Source organism: Anomaloglossus baeobatrachus, chromosome 12, assembly GCF_048569485.1.
Source record: "Anomaloglossus baeobatrachus isolate aAnoBae1 chromosome 12, aAnoBae1.hap1, whole genome shotgun sequence".
In the NCBI taxonomy this organism is placed as follows: Eukaryota; Metazoa; Chordata; class Amphibia; order Anura; family Aromobatidae; genus Anomaloglossus; species Anomaloglossus baeobatrachus.
In genome coordinates, this window is record NC_134364.1 from 117704730 (window position 1) to 117719101 (window position 14372).

At 53.7% G+C, this 14372-nt stretch overlaps 1 protein-coding gene across 1 annotated transcript in view; it reads left to right on the plus strand.

Annotated features, from left to right (window-relative positions):
- The window catches only part of KNSTRN (kinetochore localized astrin (SPAG5) binding protein), a 24281-nt gene extending 10669 nt beyond the window's left edge, over positions 1–13612 (plus strand). Inside the window, exon 9 of the mRNA XM_075331199.1 lies at positions 12921–13612. Within this exon, the coding sequence (XP_075187314.1) occupies positions 12921–13052 (132 nt within the window). The 3' untranslated portion in view covers positions 13053–13612. The remainder of the gene's footprint in view (positions 1–12920) is intronic.
- Positions 13613–14372: the final 760 nt, after the last annotated feature.

Consider the following 14372-nt stretch of genomic DNA (forward strand, 5'->3'; position numbering starts at 1 on the left):
AGTTGAGCATCTAACAATTCGTACTCGCTTAACTCATCACAAATACTGTTTTAGGCCCCTTTCACACGTCAGTGATTCTGGGACGTTTGTGCTTTTTTTTAAACGTACCAGGATCACTGACATACGCAGACACATTGTAATGAATGGGTCTGCTCACACGTCAGTGATTTGTCACTGCACGTGTCTCCGTGCGGCGTACCCGCGTGTGCGTGATTGCCGCACGGAGACATGTCCATTTTTTTCTGGCATCACTGATGTTCCACGGACCACGCAGTGGTGTGGTCCGTGAAACACGTGCCAGAAAAAAACGTGCTTTTAAAATAATAAACATTTTAACTCACCCGGCGTCCAGCGATGTCCTCTGCAGCCCGTTCTCCCTGCTGCTTCTAAGCCGGCTGATTACTGTCGCGCATATTCATTATGCGCGACACAGCCGACCCGGAAGCAGCTGCTGCGGGGGTCAGCGCCGGCGGATGCTGCACCGCGGGAGCGATCAGCACCACGGAGAGCGGGAGCGGGCGCAGGTGAGTGAATCTCTAAGTGCAATCACGGGCCACGGAGAACGGAGCCCGGATTGCACTTAGACAACCCATGTGTGCCGTGATTCACGGCACACGCAGGGACATGTGCGTGTTTTACACGCCAGTGAAAAACGTCTGTGTTTTTCAATGACGTGTGAAACGGGCCTAATATTCATGTATTCGTTCTGAATAGCGTGCACAATGCAAGTCAATGGGGAAAACTCACAATGTAACGAGTAACCTGAATTCCGCATTATTCGCTACTCATATGAATAGTTCAGCATTCGGGTTAGGTTAAGTGCACACACCAGTTGTTTGCCATCAGGCACAACCCGGCGAAAAAACTAATCGAAAAACCATCAGGCACAACCCTGTTGAAAAAAACAGATCCGTTGCATCAGTTTTGGTTTTTTTTTCATCCGTTTCTTCCGTTTTTTGACGGATCCGTTTTGATACTGAGCATGTTCAGTTTAAAAAAACGGAAACCGGCGCCGGATTTTGGCATATGACGAATTTTGCTGGATCAAGCGTCCATAGGCTTCCATTATAAAACGCCGTACGGCGCCGGATCCGGCGCAATCCGTTTTTTCTTCAGCGCTCTATTGGGAGACCCAGACAATTGGGTGTATAGCTACTGCCTCCGGAGGCCACACAAAGTATTACACTAAAAAGTGTAAGGCCCCTCCCCTTCTGGCTATACACCCCCCGTGGAATCACGGGTTCTCCAGTTTTAGCTTTGTGTGTGAAGGAGGTCATACATCCACGCATAGCTCCACGGTGTGTAGTCAGCAGTAGCTGCTAACTACTCGGATGGAAGAAAAGTGGGCACATATAGTGTCCCCAGCATGCTCCCTTCTCACCAGATGGTGCTTGAAAGGTTGAGGTACCTATTGCTGGTACAGAGGCTGGAGCCCCACATGCTGTTTTTCCTTCCACATCCCCCTGGAGGGCTCTGTGGAAGTGGGATCCTTCCGGCCACAAAGCCCTGAGGCCGGGCTCCATCCACAGACCCAGAAGAACCTGATGGATGTCGAGCATTGGTACAGTCAGGGACATGGCCCTGCATCTGTCAGGTACTCGGTGTCCCCGGCAGGCACAGAACGCTCCAGACTTGCTGGGCGTTATAGTGCGCCGGGGACATAAGCAATGGGGTTGTGTCACCTTAGTTATGGCTGGGTGACGGGTTATGTGTTTGGGAACTAGCGCCGACCGCTCCGGCGGCGGGGCGCAACTGCGACATGCAGGGCGCCGGGGACAGAGCGCCGACCGCGCTTTTACGGCGGCGGCGCTCCTAACTTTACTTCCCGGCTTTTGCGGCCTAGCGCCGCTTCGTTCCCGCCTCCGCCCTGTCAATCAGGGCGGAGGAGAGACGCTGTGCAATGGCCAGCGCCGGGGGCTGGAGCTTGATTTACATGCTCCAGCCCCCTCACGAGGCACAGTGAGAGCACGCTTTCCCGCTCTTCGTTTAGGAACGCCCAGAGCCGCCCCTCTTCCTCACAGGACGCCGGCAGCCATTATTCATGCGGTCCGGCTGGGGACAGGCAGGCAGGCTCTGGGAGACTCAGACAGGGCGTCTGGCGGCCACACACCCGCTCTGAGGCGGGCGGTAAGCAGGCTGAAAGCCCCTCTTGTGCCACAGTGATTCTATTTGTGTACTTTCTTCTGGTGCCATATAGATATTGTATATATATTTGCACTGTAGGGCGCTTCTTGGCTATAGACCCCATATTGCGCTGAGGAGACAGCAACATGTCCTCCACAAAACGCAAGGGTCCCAAGGCGCGGGCTGTGTACACTGTCTGTACTGTTTGTGGGACTGATCTACCGGCAGGCTCCACTGACCACCATTGTGTGCAATGTTCCGTGCCTGTAACGCTTCGTCAGCCGGAGGTGGCAGTAGTAACCCAGGCAGAGACGCCTGTAAGTCCTGCCCCAGTAACAGGGACAGATTTTGCAGTTTTGGCTGGTCAGATGGCTGTCACTATGACAAAAATCCTTGAGGCCTTGCAAACCAGGCCAATTACTCAGGCTCCGGACACGGCTGTGTCCTTGCCCCCTGGTCCCCCTCAATTGGAGCGAGTCTGTACTTCAAGGGGCTCTCATGTATCACAGGCTGATGGCTCTGACTCAGATGACGGCCCCAGCCAGCCCAAGCAAGCTCGCTTAGACAGACCCTCCACATCATCACATTGTTCAGGGTCTCACAGGGATGAGTCTCTCTATGATGAGACTGAAGAAAGTGGTCAGGTTTCGGACCATGAGACCACTCTCAATTTGGATACCCCTGATGGTGACGCTATGGTCAATGACCTTATTTCGGCCATCAATAGTGCGTTGGATATTTCTCCCCCAGCTCCCTCAGCAGAGGAAGCTGCTGCACAGCAGGAGAAATTCCATTTCTTGTATCCCAAGCGTAAATTGAGTGCCTTTTTAGACCACTCTGACTTCAGAGAATCTATCCAGAAACACCACGCTCAGCCATACAAGCGTTTTTCCAGACGCGCTAGGGATACACGTTATCCATTTTCCCCTGACGTGATCAAACGCTGGACCCAGTGTCCAAAAGTGGATCCCCCTATTGCCAAGCTTGCGGCAAAATCTATAGTCGCGGTAGAGGATGGCGCTTCACTTAAAGACGCCAACGACAGACAGATGGACCTTTGGTTGAAGTCTATCTATGAAACTATCGGCGCGTCGTTTGCCCCTGCATTCGCGGCCGTGTGGGCACTCCAAGCTATTTCAGCTGGGTTGGCACAGGTAGAGGCTGTCATGCAGCCAGCAGTGCCAAAGGTGTCGACCCTAACCTCACAAATGTCTGCGTTTGCGACCTACGCTATCAACGCGGTTCTGGAATCTACGAGCCGTACGTCGTTGGCGTCCGCCAACTCCGTAGTGTTGCGCAGAGCATTGTGGTTAAAGGACTGGAAAGCAGACGCTAGTTCCAAAAAATGTTTAACCAACTTGCCATTATCTGGAGATAGACTGTTTGGCGAGCAGCTCGCTGAAATCATCAAACAGTCCAAGGGTAAAGACTCGTCCTTACCCCAGCCCAGATCAAACAAACCTCAGCAGAAAAAGTGGCAGCCGAGGTCTCGGCCCTTTCGAGGCTCAGGCAAGGCCCAATTTTCCTCATTCAAAGGGACGCAGAAAGAACAAAGGAGCTCTGATTCATGGCGGGCTCACTCACGACCCAAGAAAGCAAACGGAGGAACTGTTTCCAAAGCGGCTTCCTCATGACTTTCAGCCGCCTCCCTCCGCATCCTCGGTCGGTGGCAGGCTTTCCCGTTTTTGCGGCATTTGGCTGTCACTGGTCAAAGACCGGTGGGTGACAGACATTTTGTCGCGCGGGTACAGAATCGAGTTCAGTTCCCGTCCTCCACCTCGGTTCTTCAGAACCTCCCCACATCCCGACCGAGCGGATGCCCTTCTGCAGGCGGTGAGCTCACTAAGAGCAGAAGGAGTGGTAATCCCTGTCCCCCCTCAGGAACGAGGGCGAGGGTTTTACTCCAATCTCTTTGTGGTTCCAAAAAAGGACGGCTCCTTCCGTCCTGTTCTGGACCTAAAAAGGCTCAACAAGCATGTGAACGCCAGGAGGTTCCGGATGGAATCCCTCCGGTCTGTCATTGCGTCAATGTCTCAAGGAGATTTTCTGGCATCAATAGACATCAAGGATGCGTATCTCCACGTACCAATTGCTACAGAGCACCAACGTTTTCTACGTTTGGTAATAGGAGACGAACATCTTCAGTTCGTAGCTCTGCCATTCGGTCTGGCGACAGCCCCACGGGTTTTCACCAAAGTCATGGCGGCAGTGGTAGCAGTCTTGCACTCCCAGGGACACTCCGTGATCCCTTATCTGGACGATCTACTTGTCAAGGCACCTTCTCAGGAGGCATGCCAACTCAGCCTGAATGTTACGCTGGAGACTCTCCAGTCTTTCGGGTGGATCATCAACTTTGCAAAGTCAAATCTGTCACCAACTCAGTCTCTAACGTTTCTTGGCATGGAGTTCCATACTCTATCAGCGATAGTGAAGCTTCCGCTGACCAAGCAGAGGTCACTACAGATAGGGGTGCGGTCGCTTCTTCAGGGCCAGTCGCACTCCTTGAGGCGCCTCATGCACTTCCTAGGGAAGATGGTGGCAGCCATGGAAGCAGTTCCCTTTGCGCAGTTTCATCTGCGTCCTCTTCAATGGGACATTCTTCGCCAATGGGACGGGAAGTCGACATCCCTGGACAGAGAAGTCTCCCTTTCTCAGGCGGCCAAGGACTCTCTGCAATGGTGGCTTCTGCCCAACTCATTGTCACAGGGAAGATCCTTCCTACCTCCATCCTGGGCAGTGGTCACGACAGACGCGAGTCTGTCAGGGTGGGGAGCAGTCTTTCTCCACCACAGGGCTCAGGGGACGTGGACTCAGCAAGAGTCCACCCTGCAGATCAATGTTCTGGAGATCAGAGCAGTGTATCTGGCACTTCTAGCCTTCCAGCAGTGGCTGGAAGGAAGGCAGATCCGAATCCAGTCGGACAACTCCACAGCGGTGGCATACATCAACCACCAAGGAGGGACGCGCAGTCGGCAAGCCTTCCAGGAAGTCAGGCGGATTCTGACGTGGGTGGAGGACACAGCATCCACCATATCCGCGGTACACATCCCGGGCGTAGAAAACTGGGAAGCAGACTTCCTCAGTCGCCAAGGGATAGACGCAGGGGAATGGTCCCTTCACCCGGACGTGTTTCAGGAAATCTGTCGCCGGTGGGGGGTGCCGGACGTCGACCTCATGGCGTCTCGGCACAACCACAAGGTCCCGGCATTCATGGCGCGGTCGCGCGATCAAAGGGCTCTGGCGGCAGACGCCTTGGTCCAAGATTGGTCGCAGTTCCGACTCCCATATGTATTCCCGCCTCTGGCACTCTTGCCCAGAGTGTTGCGCAAGATCAGATCCGATTGCACCCGCGTCATACTCGTCGCCCCAGACTGGCCGAGGAGATCGTGGTACCCGGATCTGTGGCATCTCACGGTCGGCCGACCGTGGTCACTTCCAGACCGGCCAGACTTACTGTCCCAAGGGCCGTTTTTCCATCAGAATTCTGCTGCCCTGAACCTGACTGTGTGGCCATTGAATCCTGGATCCTAGCGTGTGCAGGATTGTCTCAAGGAGTTGTTGCTACCATGAGGCAGGCTAGGAAGCCCACGTCTGCCAAGATCTACCACAGGACGTGGAAGATTTTCTTATCATGGTGCTCTGCTCAGGGAGTGTCTCCCTGGCCATTTGCATTGCCTACTCTTCTTTCCTTCCTACAATCGGGGTTAGAAAAAGGCTTGTCGCTTGGCTCACTTAAAGGGCAAGTCTCGGCACTATCAGTGTTTTTTCAGAAGCATCTGGCGCGTCTGTCTAAGGTGCGCACGTTTCTACAGGGGGTTTGTCATATTGTACCCCCGTACAGGCGGCCGTTAGATCCATGGGATCTGAATAGGGTACTAGTTGCTCTACAGAAGCCGCCTTTCGAGCCTTTGAAAGAGGTTTCCTTTTCTCGCCTGTCACAGAAAGTGGTGTTTCTAGTGGCGATCACGTCTCTTCGGAGAGTGTCTGAGCTGGCAGCACTGTCATCCAAGGCTCCTTTCCTGGTGGTCCACCAGGACAAGGTGGTTTTGCGCCCCACTCCAGAATTTCTTCCTAAAGTAGTATCTGATTTCCATCTAAATCAGGACATTTGCTTACCTTCTTTCTGTCCTCATCCGGTTTACCGGTATGAAAAGGATTTGCATTTGTTAGATCTGGTCAGAGCAATCAGAATCTACATCTCCCGCACGGCGCCCTTGCGCCGCTCCGAGGCACTTTTTGTCCTTGTTGCTGGTCCGCGCAAGGGATTGCAGGCTTCTAAAGCCACCCTGGCTCGATGGATCAAAGAACCAATTCTGGAAGCCTACCGTTCGGCTGGACTTCCGGTTCCATCAGGGCTGAAGGCCCATTCAACCAGAGCCGTGGGTGCGTCCTGGGCATTACGCCACCAGGCTACGGCTCAACAGGTGTGCCAGGCAGCTACCTGGTCCAGTCTGCACACTTTCACCAAACATTATCAGGTGCATACCTATGCTTCGGCGGATGCCAGCCTAGGTAGAAGAGTCCTGCAGGCGGCGGTGGCTTCCCAGTAGGGGGGCGCTGTCTTGCAGCTCTGACAAGAGGTTTTTCTTTACCCACCCAGGGACAGCTTTTGAACGTCCCAATTGTCTGGGTCTCCCAATAGAGCGCTGAAGAAGAAGGGAATTTTGTTACTTACCGTAAATTCCTTTTCTTCTAGCTCTTATTGGGAGACCCAGCACCCGCCCTGTTGTCCTTCGGGATTTTTGGTTTTGTTTGCGGGTACACATGTTGTTCATGTTGAACGGTTTGTCAGTTCTCCGATGTTATTCGGAGTTAATTTGTTTAAACCAGTTATTGGCTTTCCTCCTTCTTGCTTTGGCACTAAAACTGGAGAACCCGTGATTCCACGGGGGGTGTATAGCCAGAAGGGGAGGGGCCTTACACTTTTTAGTGTAATACTTTGTGTGGCCTCCGGAGGCAGTAGCTATACACCCAATTGTCTGGGTCTCCCAATAAGAGCTAGAAGAAAAGGAATTTACGGTAAGTAACAAAATTCCCTTCTTTGCCGGACACAAAAACGTTCACCTCAACGTTCCATCCGGCCGCCAGACAAGCAAATTTTTCCGGATACGATGAAAGCCGGATGGAACGCAAGGACACACGGCGCTAATAGAAGTCTATGGGGGGAAAAACGCATCCAGCGTCAACAGGATTCTGCTGGATTGCGCCTGATGGCCAAAAACTGATGTGTGTACGCAACCTTACTCGTTACTTTGTGAGTTTTCCCCAGTGACTTGCATTGTGCACGCTACTCAGAACAAATACGCAAGTATTAGCACTCGTTAGGTATATAGCAAGTACGAATAGTTAGGTACTCGCTCAACTCTAGTTTCAAATTCTTAAAAAATATCATACGCTATTCAAGAATTTTGTGCAAAGTCTAACTTTGTAGGACAAAAAGGTGCCTCACATTTGCTAAAATGTGGCAATATCTACACGCACACAAATTTCAGGTATACATAAATCACTCCGGGGGGTTGGACTGGAGTATATAGTATCTGTGAAAGAATTTTGCAACTTCTCCGTTCTTGCTGCCTCCTATGCTCCTGTCCTTCCTTCTGTTCAGGCTGCCTCCTGTGCTCCTGTCCTTCCTTCTGTTCAGGCTGCCTCCTGTGCTCCTGTCCTTCCTTCTGTTCAGGCTGGTTCCTGTGCTCCTGTCCTTCCTTCTGTTCAGGCTGCCTCCTGTGCTCCTGTCCTTCTTCCTTCTGTTCAGGCTGCCTCCTGTGCTCCTGTCCTTCTTCCTTCTGTTCAGGCTGCCTCCTGTGCTCCTGTCCTTCTTCCTTCTGTTCAGGCTGCCTCCTGTGCTCCTGTCCTTCTTCCTTCCGTTCAGGCTGCCTCCTGTGCTCCTGTCCTTCTTCCTTCCGTTCAGGCTGCCTCCTGTGCTCCTGTCCTTCTTCCTTCTGTTCAGGCTGCCTCCTGTGCTCCTGTCCTTCTTCCTTTTGTTCAGGCTGCCTCCTGTGCTCCTGTCCTTCTTCCTTTTGTTCAGGCTGCCTCCTGTGCTCCTGTCCTTCTTCCTTTTGTTCAGGCTGCCTCCTGTGCTCCTGTCCTTCTTCCTTCTGTTCAGGCTGCCTCCTGTGCTCCTGTCCTTCTTCCTTCTGTTCAGGCTGCCTCCTGTGCTCCTGTCCTTCTTCCTTCTGTTCAGGCTGCCTCCTGTGCTCCTGTCCTTCTTCCTTCTGTTCAGGCTACCTCCTGTGCTCCTGTCCTTCTTCCTTCTGTTCAGGCTGCCTCCTGTGCTCCTGTCCTTCCTTCTGTTCAGGCTGCCTCCTCTGCTCCTGTCCTTCTTCCTTCTGTTCAGGTTGCCTCCTGTGCTCCTGTCCTTCTTCCTTCTGTTCAGGCTGCCTTCGGTGCTCCTGTCCTTCCTTCCTTCTGTTCAGGCTGCCTCCGGTGCTCCTGTCCTTCCTTCCTTCTGTTCAGGCTGCCTCCGGTGCTCCTGTCCTTCCTTCTCTGTTCAGGCTGCCTCCGGTGCTCCTGTCCTTCCTTCTCTGTTCAGGCTGCCTCCGGTGCTCCTGTCCTTCCTTCTCTGTTCAGGCTGCCTTCGGTGCTCCTGTCCTTCCTTCTGTTCAGGCTGCCTCCTGTCCTTCCTTCTGTTCAGGCTGCCTCCTGTCCTTCCTTCTGTTCAGGCTGCCTCCTGTCCTTCCTTCTGTTCAGGCTGCCTCCTGTCCTTCCTTCTGTTCAGGCTGCCTCCTGTCCTTCCTTCTGTTCAGGCTGCCTCCTGTCCTTCCTTCTGTTCAGGCTGCCTCCTGTGCTCCTGCCCTTCCTTCTCTGTTCAGGCTGCCTTCGGTGCTCCTGCCCTTCCTTCTCTGTTCAGGCTGCCTCCGGTGCTCCTGCCCTTCCTTCTCTGTTCAGGCTGCCTTCGGTGCTCCTGCCCTTCCTTCTCTGTTCAGGCTGCCTCCGGTGCTCCTGTCCTTCCTTCTCTGTTCAGGCTGCCTCCGGCGCTCCTGTCCTTCCTTCTCTGTTCAGGCTGCCTTCGGTGCTCCTGTCCTTCCTTCTGTTCAGGCTGCCTCCTGTCCTTCCTTCTGTTCAGGCTGCCTCCTGTCCTTCCTTCTGTTCAGGCTGCCTCCTGTCCTTCCTTCTGTTCAGGCTGCCTCCTGTCCTTCCTTCTGTTCAGGCTGCCTCCTGTCCTTCCTTCTGTTCAGGCTGCCTCCTGTCCTTCCTTCTGTTCAGGCTGCCTCCTGTCCTTCCTTCTGTTCAGGCTGCCTCCTGTCCTTCCTTCTGTTCAGGCTGCCTCCTGTCCTTCCTTCTGTTCAGGCTGCCTCCTGTCCTTCCTTCTGTTCAGGCTGCCTCCTGTCCTTCCTTCTGTTCAGGCTGCCTCCTGTCCTTCCTTCTGTTCAGGCTGCCTCCTGTCCTTCCTTCTGTTCAGGCTGCCTCCTGTCCTTCCTTCTGTTCAGGCTGCCTCCTGTCCTTCCTTCTGTTCAGGCTGCCTCCTGTGCTCCTGCCCTTCCTTCTCTGTTCAGGCTGCCTCCTGTGCTCCTGCCCTTCCTTCTCTGTTCAGGCTGCCTCCTGTGCTCCTGCCCTTCCTTCTCTGTTCAGGCTGCCTTCGGTGCTCCTGCCCTTCCTTCTCTGTTCAGGCTGCCTTCGGTGCTCCTGTCCTTCCTTCTCTGTTCAGGCTGCCTTCGGTGCTCCTGTCCTTCCTTCTGTTCAGGCTGCCTCCTGTCCTTCCTTCTGTTCAGGCTGCCTTCGGTGCTCCTGTCCTTCCTTCTGTTCAGGCTGCCTCCTGTCCTTCCTTCTGTTCAGGCTGCCTCCTGTTTTTCCTTCTGTTCAGGCTGCCTCCTGTCCTTCCTTCTGTTCAGGCTGCCTTCGGTGCTCCTGTCCTTCCTTCTGTTCAGGCTGCCTCCTGTCCTTCCTTCTGTTCAGGCTGCCTCCTGTCCTTCCTTCTGTTCAGGCTGCCTCCTGTCCTTCCTTCTGTTCAGGCTGCCTCCTGTTTTTCCTTCTGTTCAGGCTGCCTCCTGTCCTTCCTTCTGTTCAGGCTGCCTTCGGTGCTCCTGTCCTTCCTTCTGTTCAGGCTGCCTCCTGTCCTTCCTTCTGTTCAGGCTGCCTCCTGTCCTTCCTTCTGTTCAGGCTGCCTCCTGTCCTTCCTTCTGTTCAGGCTGCCTCCTGTCCTTCCTTCTGTTCAGGCTGCCTCCTGTCCTTCCTTCTGTTCAGGCTGCCTCCTGTCCTTCCTTCTGTTCAGGCTGCCTCCTGTCCTTCCTTCTGTTCAGGCTGCCTCCTGTCCTTCCTTCTGTTCAGGCTGCCTCCTGTCCTTCCTTCTGTTCAGGCTGCCTCCTGTCCTTCCTTCTGTTAAGGCTGCCTCCTGTCCTTCCTTCTGTTCAGGCTGCCTCCTGTCCTGCCTCCTGTCCTTCCTTCTCTGTTCAGACTGCCTCCTGTGCTCCTGTCCTGTCCTCCTGCCCTTCCTTCTGTTCAGGCTGCCTCCTGTGCTCCTGTCCTGTCCTCCTGCCCTTCCTTCTCTGTTCAGGCTGCCTCCTGTCCTTCCTTCTGTTCAGGGTGCCTCCTGTCCTTCCTTCTGTTCAGGCTGCCTCCTGTCCTTCCTTCTGTTCAGGCTGCCTCCTGTCCTTCCTTCTGTTCAGGCTGCCTCCTGTCCTTCCTTCTGTTAAGGCTGCCTCCTGTCCTTCCTTCTGTTCAGGCTGCCTCCTGTCCTGCCTCCTGTCCTTCCTTCTCTGTTCAGGCTGCCTTCGGTGCTCCTGCCCTTCCTTCTCTGTTCAGGCTGCCTCCTGTGCTCCTGCCCTTCCTTCTCTGTTCAGGCTGCCTTCGGTGCTCCTGCCCTTCCTTCTCTGTTCAGGCTGCCTTCGGTGCTCCTGTCCTTCCTTCTCTGTTCAGGCTGCCTTCGGTGCTCCTGTCCTTCCTTCTGTTCAGGCTGCCTCCTGTCCTTCCTTCTGTTCAGGCTGCCTCCTGTCCTTCCTTCTGTTCAGGCTGCCTCCTGTCCTTCCTTCTGTTCAGGCTGCCTCCTGTCCTTCCTTCTGTTCAGGCTGCCTCCTGTCCTTCCTTCTGTTCAGGCTGCCTCCTGTCCTTCCTTCTGTTCAGGCTGCCTCCTGTTTTTCCTTCTGTTCAGGCTGCCTCCTGTCCTTCCTTCTGTTCAGGCTGCCTCCTGTCCTTCCTTCTGTTCAGGCTGCCTCCTGTGCTCCTGTCCTGTCCTCCTGCCCTTCCTTCTGTTCAGGCTGCCTCCTGTGCTCCTGTCCTGTCCTCCTGCCCTTCCTTCTCTGTTCAGGCTGCCTCCTGTCCTTCCTTCTGTTCAGGCTGCCTCCTGTCCTTCCTTCTGTTCAGGCTGCCTCCTGTCCTTCCTTCTGTTAAGGCTGCCTCCTGTCCTTCCTTCTGTTCAGGCTGCCTCCTGTCCTGCCTCCTGTCCTTCCTTCTCTGTTCAGGCTGCCTTCGGTGCTCCTGCCCTTCCTTCTCTGTTCAGGCTGCCTCCTGTGCTCCTGCCCTTCCTTCTCTGTTCAGGCTGCCTCCTGTGCTCCTGCCCTTCCTTCTCTGTTCAGGCTGCCTCCTGTGCTCCTGCCCTTCCTTCTCTGTTCAGGCTGCCTCCTGTCCTCCTGCCCTTCCTTCTCTGTTCAGGCTGCCTTCGGTGCTCCTGCCCTTCCTTCTCTGTTCAGGCTGCCTTCGGTGCTCCTGTCCTTCCTTCTGTTCAGGCTGCCTCCTGTCCTCCTGCCCTTCCTTCTCTGTTCAGGCTGCCTTCGGTGCTCCTTCCCTTCCTTCTCTGTTCAGGCTGCCTTCGGTGCTCCTGCCCTTCCTTCTCTGTTCAGGCTGACTTCGGTGCTCCTGCCCTTCCTTCTCTGTTCAGGCTGTCTTCGGTGCTCCTGCCCTTCCTTCTCTGTTCAGGCTGCCTCCTGTCCTCCTGCCCTTCCTTCTCTGTTCAGGCTGCCTTCGGTGCTCCTGCCCTTCCTTCTCTGTTCAGGCTGCCTTCGGTGCTCCTTCCCTTCCTTCTCTGTTCAGGCTGCCTTTGGTGCTCCTGTCCTTCCTTCTCTGTTCAGGCTGTCTTCGGTGCTCCTGTCCTTCCTTCTCTGTTCAGGCTGCCTTCGGTGCTCCTGCCCTTCCTTCTCTGTTCAGGCTGTCTTCGGTGCTCCTGCCCTTCCTTCTCTGTTCAGGCTGCCTTCGGTGCTCCTGCCCTTCCTTCTCTGTTCAGGCTGCCTTCGGTGCTCCTGCCCTTCCTTCTCTGTTCAGGCTGTCTTCGGTGCTCCTGCCCTTCCTTCTCTGTTCAGGCTGTCTTCGGTGCTCCTGCCCTTCCTTCTCTGTTCAGGCTGCCTTTGGTGCTCCTGCCCTTCCTTCTCTGTTCAGGCTGCCTTCGGTGCTCCTGCCCTTCCTTCTCTGTTCAGGCTGTCTTCGGTGCTCCTGCCCTTCCTTCTCTGTTCAGGCTGCCTTCGGTGCTCCTGCCCTTCCTTCTCTGTTCAGGCTGCCTTCGGTGCTCCTGCCCTTCCTTCTCTGTTCAGGCTGTCTTCGGTGCTCCTGCCCTTCCTTCTCTGTTCAGGCTGCCTTCGGTGCTCCTGCCCTTCCTTCTCTGTTCAGGCTGCCTTCGGTGCTCCTGCCCTTCCTTCTCTGTTCAGGCTGTCTTCGGTGCTCCTGCCCTTCCTTCTCTGTTCAGGCTGCCTTCGGTGCTCCTGCCCCTCCTTCTCTGTTCAGGCTGCCTTCGGTGCTCCTGCCCTTCCTTCTCTATTCTTCTGTTTGTTTGTGGGTTTTTGGTTTTTTTTCGTTGTTTTTTTTGTCCAGACAGGTTCATTAATGATGTGATGTTGTTCACTTGCAAACATTGAAATACTTTCTTCCTCCAGACAATAAAGGTGAAGTGGAATGAGGCAGAGGAAAGACGGAATCTGTTTCTCCAGGAGCAGGAAGCTTTTCAGAGCGATCTGGAGCGGTTTCAATCATCCCTTAAGTCCACAGAAAAATGGCTGGGCTTGTGAAGATTAGACCAGTATAACAAAAAAAATAAATAAAATGTTTTTAAAGGGAATCTGTCACCAAGTTTTTGCTATGTAATCTGAGCACATCCTAATAGGGCAAGGGAGCCTGATTCCAGCAAAGTATCACTTACCGGGCTGCTTGATAAGAATCACTTTTTTTTTTTTTCCTGCTGTAGCTCTAGACGTTCTCAGGATGCTGAGATCTGTAAAACCCCGCCCACACCACTGATTGGCCAGAAAACTGCCAATCAGTAGTGGGGGCGTGGTAATGCAGCGCAGGATGACTGCATGGCAAGAGACACCCAGTGATAATCTCCTGCTGATAAAACAAACAACACCGCAGTCTAGTAAGTGATACTGGAATAATGGTTTTAGCCCCGGCATCATTCTGATCTCATGGAGTACTAAAAATCTGCTGACAGATTCCCTTTTAAATGACTAAAAAGTTCCTGTTTTTTTGTAAATGGTTTTTCCACATTGGATTTTTCCTGTGTTGTTTTTGCTTTCTGTGTTATTTATTTTTGTGTAATTGCTTTTCATTAATAAATGTTTGTTAATTAGTTAAACACGTGAATACAGTTCAGTTTCTTCTATCATACATCAGTAAGCTGAAAAAATATTTAAGACTTCCTGTTCCGGTCCTGGCTGAGGAGGCAGCATAGAGGAGAAGCTCCCGACACCCCTCTGAGAAACCGACGATAAACAGCATACCCGGGCAAGTGAGCGAGCAGAGAGCAGCACGTCTGGTAGCAGGAAGCACACAGCTATGGAGCGTTACTTACTGAGGAGTGCTGGTGGTGGTGAGGGGACCTGCAGGAATGGAGATTCTGACTGCCGGCGGGGAGAAGAGGAGACTGTCATGGCACCAACAAGCCTGATGGAGGAGGAGCCAGAGTCCCCAGTGCAAGATGTGGTAATGGAAGCCAGGAGAGGGAGAAGTGAAGGAGATGAGAGCGGGGGGGGGGGGGTCGGGGGAGGATGGAGCAGGAGAGAAATCGCTGCAGGGGATTGCAGAGGGAGAAACACAATGGATAGAGGAAGGGGACATGGAGGAACAAGAAAGAGAGGAGGAGGAGGAGGAGTGCAGCAAGCAAAGAGGGCTCAGAGACGCAGGAGACCGGACTGATCACTTAGACACGCAGTATAAGGTGTCTAATCTTGATCAACGTCAGCAGAAGCTGCATGTCAGAAACAGTAACACTCCTTCTAAAGCAAACAAGAAACTGCCAGCCACACCATTATCTAAATACTGTAAACAAATGGGGGAGGGTGGAAAATCCCCAGCACAGAATAAGAGAACTAAGAAACCAGCACCACCTG